This window comes from Myotis lucifugus, unplaced genomic scaffold, assembly GCF_000147115.1.
Source record: "Myotis lucifugus unplaced genomic scaffold, Myoluc2.0 scaffold_84, whole genome shotgun sequence".
Classification (NCBI taxonomy): domain Eukaryota; kingdom Metazoa; phylum Chordata; class Mammalia; order Chiroptera; family Vespertilionidae; genus Myotis; species Myotis lucifugus.
In genome coordinates this window covers 3,659,997-3,672,260 of record NW_005871132.1, presented here as the reverse complement: position 1 = coordinate 3,672,260, position 12,264 = coordinate 3,659,997, and the positions used below count along the sequence as shown (strand labels likewise).

Here is a 12,264-nt window from a genome sequence, read left to right as displayed (position 1 = left end):
CCCGGGAGGTCTAAGGTTGCCTACGTGGCCTGCGCCCGGGCCCTCCCCACCCTCCCCGGATTGCTATGGGGATCGCTTCGTCGCAGGCCAGCCCGGCAACCCCGGCCCCAGTGGGGTCGGGGTTGCAGCCTGGTCTGCGTCTGGGCCCTTCCGCCCTCCGATGCCATGGCGATCCTGGGCGCAGGCCAGCCAGCAGCCCCGGCCCCAGTGGAGTTTCGAGGATGCCGCCTTGCCTGCACCGGTCTCCGCCCTCGATCGCCACATCGATCGGCTCAGGCCAGCCGGCAACCCAGCCCTGGGGTCGGGTTTGTTGCCGGCTTTCCAATGGCGATTGGCAGCCTTTGCCCACCCCCTAGCTCTTGCCTGCCGCCTGGGTTGCCAATCACCATTCTTCAGTCCTTCCCCTTTGCCTCCCATCATTGGGCGTATGCAAATTAGCCGCCATCTTAGTTGGCGGTTGATTTGCATAAGGATATGCTGATTAGCCAATGGGAAGGGTAGCGGTCGTACGCTAATTACCATGTTTCTCTTTTATTAGTGTAGATTCAGGGTTTTTAGTTGTATTCAGTGGGAAGAATAGGGAAAAGTACATCTACTCTACTATCACATAAGCAGAACACCTTATTATCTTTTAAATCTCATCTTTATCTGTTGCTATGTCTCTATTTTCATTCTGAATATTAGAGCATTTAGTAGGCTGCTACAGAAAATGGTAACATTTCTGGTGTTATAAATTTTGAAGCATACTTTATATAACTACCTGATGGGACTATAGAACAATGACTTGGCAAGAACTAAGAGATGTTTTTAGGGGCCTTTCTAAAGCTAATAATCTGATTTCCACAGGAATTCTTCCTTGATTAGTCTTTTGTAATTTTTCTTTCTTTTACTTTTCCTACCCTTACAATCTACACTTAATTATTTTTGTGGTATGTTTATGTTTTCAGTGGTTTCATTCTATCTTCCACCAATGTTATAATCTTTGGATAGCATTTTACTTTTACTTGAACAGTCAATCTGCCTAGAGCATAATTATGAGAAATTGTAAAAATTCAATGAAATATATTTGATAATAAATTGATAAATTTAAAAATCACATCCCACTTACCCAGTAATAATAATTTCTGGATATGTCTGTGTCCCAAGGTTCCAAGCTCCTCCAGTGATTGGCCACTCCTAAACATATTATCCAAGAAAAATTTATGTTTACTTTTAAAATTTGAATAACTTATACATTTTAAAATAAAATATTTCCTTATAAGTCAGTAGCTATAAAGTAATGGAGGATGATGTATGTAGCTATCTTTTAATTCTTTCACTCAAATGTATAATTCCAAATGTATAATTCCATCACCTTTAAAAATATTGATTTTAACAAAGATTAAAAAGTTGAAGTATTTTCAATTATAAAAATATAGTGTTGTTACATCTGCCATATAATCTGTGTACTGCCAAACTATTCTGATGCCATTTAACACGGAATACAATGTAAACTGTGCCCTCCTTGAGTTGTCCACCCCAAAAAACCTGTACAAATAATAGAAAACATAATAGGTGGTCTACTACAGTTGTAAGTATTTGAATCCTGTAGATGAAATTCCAGAAAGTTATTTAACAAATGACTTTTGATAATTATGTCTTGTTAATCACTGATTGATAAAAACTGATTAAGTAGGAAGAGTAGACTTAAATTTCTTAAAACATAATCCTTCACCCAAAATAACTAAAAGTTACATCTTATAATCCAAATCTGTTCCTTTAAATATATACATATATATATGTGTGTGTGTATATATATATAATAGATAAGTATATATATGTATATATAAAATATATGTTTATATTTCTGTAGGTTTAAATCTATGTAGCATTTAGGAAATTTGAATTCCAGAGGTTATGTCTTTTATTGATTCCAGTTTGTAATCTCAAGAGAATTTTTCAAGTCTTTTTATGGAAATTCTGAAAATAATATAACAAAAAAAAATGTGATCACATGACATGAATTCAAGATGATTTATTTTTAATTGTTACTTTTACCTTATTACTGTATCCTTGTTTTTTATGCTTGACTCCTATAGCGTAGAGTACTAGTATCAAATCTGGTGGGCAATCAGCAAAGTACGCTGTGCACGTAACTGGTGATTCGTGTATGTCCATGGGATACGGATTTTCAAAGATTGGAAAGCTAATAGGTAAACACAATATATTAAGTTCATTTTGCAATGATAAAAAGTAAAATAACTTTTATAAAACACTCTAAAATATTCTATATTTTAATTATGTATTTCACTTAATTATTTTTTAAGCATCATAAAACAAGAATCATATGAATAAGAATTATTTTAAGTACTTATCTATAAAATGAAATATAAATATTGGTAGAATTTTACTTGAATAATGAATTTTCTTGCCATAATTCAAAAATTCCACAGTAATATTACTTTTACCTAAATATTTATATAACATACTTAAAAGTATTAAAATATATTCTTAGTAAGTTTGACATGTTTTTCAAGGGAGATAATATATAAGTGAGTTTTTTGTTTTTGTATTTTTTGCAGGAGTAATTGAAAGTTGTGCATGATTATAGCATGTTTAATATAATTTCCTATGCAAACTAGAGAACATAGTGAGAATGCAGTCTTATGGATTCAGCATATTTGATATCCTCAAGCCTACTATAATTTTAAGAGGCATATAAGTACAGGACCAAATTAATAATTCTTATAGCCACAATATATTGTGCAGCTCTTATGTACCAGATGTACCAGACACTGCAGTAGAAGGAACCAAATATTATTCTACATTCCGTCTGTTCCAGGTTTGTGTAATCATGTTACTTCTGATATAATGTGTGTTTGGGGGGCTATTAAAATAATTTCCCACCCCTAGTTGGTTTGGCTCAATGGATAGAGTGCATCAGCCTGCAAAGTGAAGGGTCGCAGGTTCGATTCCAGTCAAGGGCACATGCCTAGGTTGCGGGCTCAATCCACAGTAGGGGGTGTGCAGGAGGCAGCCAATAAATGTTTCTCTCTCATCATTGATGTTTCTATCTCTCTCTTCCTTCCTCTCTGAAATCAATAAAAATATATTTTAAAAATAAAAATAATTTCCTCCCCTCACTGTTAGGAACTTAATAAATAACTTAGTCCAATCTTCAGAGAATATGGTGTGTGTGTGTGTGTGTGTGTGTGTGTGTGTGTGTACGTGCTACAGATAGTTTCCCAGATAGGAATAGCAGTATATGCAAAATCAGGTGGGGAGAACCAAGCTGTGTTTAAAAAATGGCAAGTAGGTTAAACTGCATGGATCAGAGATCCCCTCTTTCAGAGTAGAAATTATCAATATTTCTTAGATGGAAGAACTGGAAGTAAAATAAATGGATCACCTTAAAGATCAGATCTACAACTTGGCATCTGATAATAGCAAGTGGTTACAATGATAGACTCCTAACAAGGTGAACAATATTGTAAAAATGTTTGGGGGAAAATATTTTAGTATATTGGTAAAGAGCATAGAAAAAGATATTTAAGAAAGAAATAATAACTAAATATGTATTATAGGAATTTAGATGTAAAAGTGTAAATTGGTTGCTGTAGAAATGTAAACAAAGCTACAAATCCAAGAAACCAAGAAAAGAAAAAAATTTCTAAGCCCTAATGTTTGCTTTTATGTAGAAGATTAAATACGGAGGTGGAGGGAAGGAAGGAAGGAGAGCCCAGAAGTTCCAATCAAGATGGCAGAGAAGATAGAGGCTGCACTCATTTCCTCCCATTACCACATCAAAATAATAACTAAATTATAGCACAACCAACCTGAATTACCATCTGAAGACTAGTTGAACAGAAGTCATATACGATATACAGAAGATGACACATAGAGACTGATAGAAGGGGAGGAGACACAAAATGAACCAGCCCTGCTCCTACATGTAGCAATTGAGGATCCAGAGGGATATCTCCCCTGAGGAGTGAGGAGTTTCAGCCCCACACCAGGCTACCCAGCCTGGAACACCAGTGCCAGGAAGAGGAGCTCACATAAAATCTGGCAGTGAAAATTAGCCAGGCTCCCATCCCCCATAAGTACCCATCAATAGGTGAGTGGGTAAAGAAGTTGTGGTATATATACAATGAAATATTATTTGGCCATAAAAAAAGAATGTGACAGGATAGGTGGATCTAGAAGTTATTTATTATGCTAAGTGAAATTAGTCATACAGAGAAAGACAAATACCATATGACTGCTCTTATAAGTGGAATCTAAAGAGAAAAAAAGAACAAACAAAACAGAAACAGATTCCTAGATACAGAGAACAAAATTTTGGTTGACAGATGGAAAGGGGTTCAGGGGAAGGGTTAAAACAGTGAGGGGATTTAGTACAAACTGGTAGTTATAAAATAGTGATATGGGTGTAAAAGTACAGCATAGGAAATATAGTTATTAATATTGTAATAACCATATATGGTGCTAATGGGTACTGGAAATATCAGGGGGATCATTTTGTAAAATATATGATTGTCTAATCACTATGCTGTACACTATAAAATAATACAAAATAATATTGAAAGTAAAGTGTAACTGAAAAATTAAACTTCTAAAAATACATTTAATTTTAAAAATTAAAAAACATAGTGTAGAATTAAAAAAAGAAAAAAATGGTGTCTAGGTTTCTAGTACAGATGGCAAAGTGTGTAAATACAGTATTCGCCTCCTCCCATGACCACATCAAAATTACAACTAAACTACAGAACAACCATCATGGAGACCCACCCAAAGTCTAGCTGAACAGAAGTTCTATAAATAGGGATATACAAAAGAAGCCACATTGAGTCTGGTATTAGGGAAGAAGAGGTAGAAAGGACTGGTCCCACACTGATGTGTGGCAGTTCAAAATCAGCAGGAATATCTGGGCTCGAAGATCCTCCCTTGGAAGCAAGGAATCCAAACTTCCCCATCAGGCTCCCCAGCCCAGGGTTCCACAACCAGGAAGAGAAGTTCCCCATAACTTCTGGCTCTGGACACCAGCAGAGATTGTGGCTGAGTGAGTTAGTGACTCCAGTGAATGCCCTGGAGTCACAGGCATTATTCTTAAAGGACCCAAACACAAACTTATTGCTGATGGATTCAATTGCTCTGAGCTCCAGCAGTGCAGTGGCAACTGGAAGGATGCCAGGAACATACAGGGAGGAATTGAATTGTCTGGCTTCAGGGCAAGAGCTAGAGGGGAAACTTTTTTTCCAGACAAAAGTACTGGCAGAAGCCATTGCTTCTTTGCTAAGTTCTTCCCATGTGGGTGCAGGTGGGCATCATATATGAATCTCCATCAATCTGGCTAACACTGCCCTCACCCTATTGATTCCCTTGGACTCACAGCACCCAACTTCTGGACCCACCCAAATCACTGCTGTGCTTTATTGGAGAATCTTTTGATGACTACAGTGATGATGTATGTGGAGCTGTTACTAATGTTAGAGCTAACAGTGACAAGACAGCAATATGGACTACTAAATGTGAAAACAGAGAAACTGTTATACATATAGGGAGGGTATACAAGAAAGATGTGATTGGTTATCAGTCCCATGCAGACACAGCTACTAAGAGCGGCTCCACCACTAAAAATGGGTTTGTTGTTTAAAAAGATACCTTTTGAGTATTCTCATAAGAGACTACATCAAGCTATTGAGATTTGGGAGCTGAACCAAAACCTCTTCAAAAGCAGAGGGAACTGCATTTAAATTTGATTTCCATGCAAATGTTGCTAAGATATAAGAGAAGTCCATTTGCCTTTGTCATACTCCATGTGGAGACAAAGCCCGTCTTCACTCTGAGGCCCAAAGTCTGGCAGGAGACAGTCTTTAAAATAATAAGAAATGTAAAATTTCATCTTTGTCAAAAGCTATGAAGAAGATAAACATGGGAACTATGAAAGTCCTTAATAGGATACTTGACCAAATTATCTAGATAAAAAAGATTTTTTACTGAGAAAATGATATCTGATTTGAGACTTATAAATAAGACATTAATAATGAGAAGAAGAAAGAGATTATTCCATGTAAATGAAGCCCTTGCTGTTTTGGCTCAGTGGATAGAATATAGGCCTGCAGACTGAAGGCTCCTGGGTTTGATTCTGGTCAAGGACACATACCTTGGCTGCAGGTTCCATCCTCGATCCCCAGCCCTAATCTGGGTGCATGCAGAAGGCAACCAGTTGATGTGTATCTCACATCAATGTTTTTCTCTCTGTCTCTCTAGTGTCTCTCCTTTCCTTTCACTCTCTCTTAAAAAAAAATCAATGGAAAAATATCCTCGGTGAGGATTAACAAAACAAACAAACAAAAAAAAGCAGTAGCAGCAGCAGCTAAATGAAGATTTGTGGGTCCAGAGCACAGAATGAGGGAAAATCAGATTTATACTTATCATCATTTATAATGAGTATGTGTAGCAAGGAAGACAGAGTTCATCAATTTCAAGTCTATGTTTTATTGTCCATGTAAAGGAGTGGACAGCACCACTCTTACAGCAATATTTTCTATTTGTTCCCATTGCCCACAACATAAGGAGAATTTATTTTAAAAAGTAAAAGAGGGCCTCCATCTTATCTGTCTCCAACATCCTGTCCTGCTCTTTCGTATTGACTGACGAAGTAGTCCAATAATACTTTTATCATGTGCCATTTTACTTTAGACTAGCAGATGGCCACATAGTACACTGTACATTTTTTTCATAACAGCTGCTTTTGCTTAGGGAAGTAGCAGAAATGTGATCCATTTTGTTTGTTCTGATTCTCTAAACATTAGGTGCTGCCTTTAAAATCTCTTTGATGTTCTCAGTGTTCTCTTCACTTTTCCAGTTTAGTTTTCATTACTGAACCAAATTACATTTCTGTAATTCTAGCAAAACAACAGTCCACATAAAGAATATTTACCATCTAAATATACTAATGTCAATTATTTATAATGCCCTCCAGTATTTTAACTGTAATGAACAGATTTAAAAATAGTTAGTGGTATTCTGAACATGCATAACTTACTTGCTTTGTGTCAGATCAACTACAATGAGATCTTTCTCCAGAAGTACTACGACTGCATAGGGTTCTTGAAATTCTACAAGTTAAAAAAATTAAAAAAATTTCATATTTCACATTCTATAAAATCACCAAACTTTCACTTCCTTTATCTCCTGTACAAATGTTATTTAAATGATTTGAGAAGACCAAAATATGAGTCCAAGTAAGAAGTATGAAGAGCACATTAAAAAACATATAGGTTGTATTTCTCAAACTTAATGTTTATGACCATGACAGGGAACAAGAAAAAAATGAGAAGTTGCATAGCATAGAGTTAAATATATCTCAAAAATAATGAGGTAGTGATAGTAGATTATTTGAGGAGAGTGAGTCTGTCATCTCCATCTCATAAACACTTATTCTTCTATAACCTTACATTTTAGATTTAATTTCATGCTTGCAAGGAAATCTACTAAAGAAACAGTAGTTCTGCTTCTCTGATCTATGATACATATTATTTCCCTATGAGAGCAACACTAATATTAAAATTTTTACTTTCAATTCAGTGTGATTTAACATGTATTTAAAGATTGCCTACTATGTGCCAAATGGTATACACCCCAAAAAAGCAGAGAATCTAAGGATAGTCTAAGATTTTCAAGTTCTTAAAATTCAACTCGTTCTTTTTCTATTCATCCCTTCCTTTCTCCAATATGTTCCAGAAACTTTGTAAGAGCAAAGGACATATGGAGAATAAAGTTGACAAGGTCCATGTTCTCATGGAGTTTACACTCTAGGGATGTATACAAACCATGAACAGTAATGTGAGCTATAAAAAAATAACATGGATAATGGTATAAGAAATTACTGTGGTTGGTGTGGGAGCACTAATTTAGTTGTAGTGGTTAGGGAAGACATTGCTTTTCATCTATAATAAAGAATAATGGAAAGCCACAATTAAAGTGTTATTCTAAATTGAAAGAAAAAGTTTTTACAAAAACCTTTTACATACATACATATTTGATTCTCAGTAGCTAGAGCAAATATCAATATTTTTCTATTTCATAGGGAAAATTGAGGTCCAAAATGGTTACAAGATTGGCACAAGTTTACAAAGCTAGTGATAGAGCTGAAATTTTAACCCAGAATTCCTGACTCTAAATTCCATCCTGCTTTCATTATACCAGCAGTTTCTACTGGCCAGTTTAGTATTTAATCCTAAATTCAACAATTACTTGGCAGTAATTTCGTCCACAGTATTCTAGTCTTGGATGGAAAACTGGAATAGATGGCTTTCACATTCCTTCCAGTCCTAAGAAGCTATAGAAACTATTGTAAATCATATGCTATAAGAGAAAAACTAAACTAAAACCCTAAAACTCAGAAGGAGCATGCCATTGTTTGGGTGTCTATCTATGTGACAATATGCAGTCATACTGCTTGCTACTCAAACTGTTCTCAAACTGAGGCTCTTTGCCCCTTTTGTCTTATTTCTTAAAGTTGTTTTTCAACATTGTTTCAATACTTCTGGGTTGTTTTGTTTTGTTTTTCAATTGGAAGAACATTGGGGTTTTATGCTACTAGTTTCTTCTTTTTCTTGTCTCCCCTCTTTAGGAAAATCATCTGTTGGAAAGCACAGATTATTTTTAGGAGACTACATAAGAAGTTTAGTAATAGTGGTTGCCTCTGGAAGGGCAGAGAGAGAAAGTTTTCATTATATACTGTTGTGTATTGAAGGGTACTTTTCTGGCACTTTCATGTATTATTTTAATTATAAATAGTTAATAAAGTACATTTATATTTTACTGAGTAAAGTTAAACTATTTCTCCTAACCCTTGACCAAAAAAAAAGCTCCATCCTCATTACCACTTCTCTGAAAAACAGATATATATGTGGCTTAGAAGTTGATTAGACTTGGTTACAATACATTTATAATTTATTATTACTAGAAATTATCCTAAAATTTCTACTGATGTACAGAAATTTATATATAAACACACACATGGTGTTTGATTTTTGCAACCATACATTTTGAGTTTTTATTACTGGCATATACATCTTCTTTCTCTAGGCTCTTTAATTGGGAGGAATTTTCATAAACTCAGCTTTTGGTCCTCTGTTCTTTCTTCCTTTCTTTCTTTATCATTCATTCTCATAACTCCAAAGAACATCTATATTCTGATGTTCACAAATAAATATTAAATATTTTTTCCTGTTCTCTAAACAACTCCATAATCAGACTTACCTTTCTCTCCTTCAAAAAACTATTACTGAATATGTAACTACTATTCTTAAAATTTGTTATCTTTGACTCATCTACCATGTCATTCCTAATCCAATTGTTGACCAAATTCAGTGCATTTTCTTCTTTTCAGTTCTTACAGGCAGTACTCTGTTTCAGATCTTGACCATTTTAAAACACATTATCACAAAAGCCTGCCAGCTAGAATCTGGAATTTTTTAGATTTCAGTGTCTCTCTTTCTTCAAACCCACAAACTCCTTTTGGGCAAATCATTCTAAAAACACTGCTTTCTTTCATTTTAGTATTTTCTCAGAATTCCTCTGTAGCTCCCTATTTCCAAATACCTCCAAAGGCTTTCAATTATTTGTCTAAATTGACCTCATGCTAACCTCACAATTTCTAAAACATTAGCTCAATATCCTTTTTCAAGACTCAAGTCATTCTTCAAAGCCTAGCTAAATCCTCTTTCCACAAACCTTTGCATGAATAGTTCAGTCATCGACTATTTGACTAACCTGAAATTAGTACAATTAAAAAACTTAAGATGTCACATTTTAAAACTTAGGTCATAATTATCTCCCTCATCTGACCATATTTTATATAATTTGACATCAGAGATCAGTTCATACTCCATTAGTATTCTCAACAAGTTCTTATAGTATTGAGGCCACAGAAGCATCCCATAAGTATTTGTTAACAACACAGGCAATTTATCTGTCCCCAGCAATTCTAGAAATAAAGTGCCACTTTGATTGTCATCTCTTATCTACTTAACCCATCTTTAAAACATGAAACTAAAGAATAAAACAAACTAATATGTATAATAAAACTCACAATTTATCTTCTTAGTTTATAAAGTACATTCACTTTAGCCTTCCAATAATCATTTGGAATCAATATCATTATTCTCTTTCTACAAGTGATAAATGAAACTCAAACATAAAGTGACTACTTATCCAAGGTCACATAGCTAGAAAATGGCAGCGGTAAATCATAAACCCAAATATTCTGCAAGTCTAAGTCTCCAAGTCCAGTGCTCTTTCCCCTATATCTATATGTGGGAATGTATATATACACTATGTTTTAATCATAAACTAATAGTTCCTTTTTTATGTTTCACCCTTTTAAATGTTTAGATTTCATTATTAAAATATTTCATTATCATTAGATTCCATTATATAATTTACATATAGTTTAGATTAATTTTTATGTTTACAAGAAGTCTTTAAATTTGGGCTGATAAAAATATATCAGCACCTCTCCTCCTGAAGATCCTTCAGACAATTATTCTCAAAATTGAAATAAATCACTAACCACACATCAGCAATCCCAGAGTAATCAGAGGTGCTGCAGTTGCATCTGAAGCAAAGCCAGATGTGAAACAGATGCAGCACCACCAGAGTTACAGATCACTGATATTAGGTAAGTGCTTTAACTTTGATTGGCTTTGGAATGGGATGGGTGGAGCTGGTCTAGGAGAGGCTACTAGGAGACCTCAATTTCCCCAAGTGATTTCACCCTGGACCCCTATAGGACCCTCCCAGCTCAGCTTCCACCATCCTTATCAAAGTTTAAAGCACTTACCTGATATTGAACCTGAAACTCCAGCACTGCTGCACTACATCTGTTTTACTTCCAGTTCGTCAAGTAGGTACAGTTGCAGAACCTGCTCCAGCCCCTGTAGCTCACAGTGTTGTACCACAGTAGATGCCAGCTGTCAAAACTAAAAATATTTAAGCTTAATTTTGTTAGGAACTTATTTCAAAAAATGATTTTTCAACACAAATACTTTCATTTTAGTTACTTACCATTCGGATAGGGTGTTTCGCATAAAGTTAGAAATTCAACAATAGGATGATCCATTTCAAGTACTGTAATTGCTTTTCCATGCATGATGGTTAAACTCGGTCTTCTGCAAGCTTTGTCATAGGACAGTCCACCAGAAAATATTATAAATGGTTCACTGTATAGGAAAAAAAATTAATAAGACTGAGAAGTCCTTTTAGATGACACAATGTCACAGGATTGAGCCAATAAACTGGGTGGAGAGCTTATATAACATAATTACACAGGAGAACAAAAATCTTTTCCTATGCCCTAACTGGTTTGGCTCAGTGGATAGAGAGTCGGCCTGCGGACTGAAGGGTCCCAGGTTCGATTCCAGTCAAGGGCATGTACCTTGGTTGCGGGCACATCCCCGGTGGGGGGTGTGCAGGAGGCAGCTGATCGATGTTTCTCTCTCATCGATGTTTCTAACTCTCTATCCCTCTCCATTCCTCTCTGTAAAAAATCAATAAAATATATTTTTTTTAAAAACTTTTCCTGTCCCAAAATATCTCACCCAACAATTTACTATTTTTCCATTTCCCTTTTACTGAATATACATTCTCACCATTAAAATTATTAATGAATCAGTCTTAAGATGTTGAGGTTGGGGAAAGGGAAAGACAGTGAGGTAGAAGGGAGGTGAAGGGGTCACTGACTCAAAAAGACATTCTCACATATAGTATTAGTTGGTTCCCAAACTTTAAATCACTAAATATAGGCTATGATAGTTTTTTTCATATTAACCAGTTAGTATGTTGGGTCCCAAATCTCAAAAAGAAAAAGGAGGCAAGTTTTAATATGACATAAAATGTGACAGTGGCAAACCCAAAATGGTAGGAGATAACATGAAAATTCTATGCAATGGACTTTCTGTGGGAAAAGGTTATGATAAATAGATGGAGAAAACTAATGTGTAAGAGAAAAATAATTCACCAAACGAAATGTGATCTTATTCTCAATTTTACTTAGTGCCAGCCAGTTCTATTTAGCTTATAAAATTAACATCAATTAATTTTTTAATTCTCTGTTATTTGCAAGATACAATTAGAGTAGGAATGAGATGACTATAAGATAGCATAGCTATTAGAAAGTTATTAAATAGCTTCATAATTTTTCACTTGTCTCTAGTTAATACCTATATCTCTAATATCCTATCTAATAATAGAGAAACATGGTAATTAACCATA

General features: G+C 35.1%; 1 protein-coding gene across 2 annotated transcripts in view; it reads right to left on the bottom strand.

Annotated features, from left to right (window-relative positions):
- Positions 1-12,264, bottom strand: part of STXBP5L (syntaxin binding protein 5 like) — a 198,185-nt gene that overhangs the window by 102,420 nt on the left and 83,501 nt on the right. For both annotated transcript variants that reach the window (XM_023755805.1, XM_023755806.1), the window contains exons 10-13: positions 11,059-11,213; positions 7,031-7,103; positions 2,038-2,185; positions 1,109-1,176 (exon numbers count right to left, since the gene is read on the bottom strand). In XM_023755805.1, the coding sequence (XP_023611573.1) occupies positions 1,109-1,176; positions 2,038-2,185; positions 7,031-7,103; positions 11,059-11,213 (444 nt within the window). The remainder of the gene's footprint in view (positions 1-1,108; positions 1,177-2,037; positions 2,186-7,030; positions 7,104-11,058; positions 11,214-12,264) is intronic.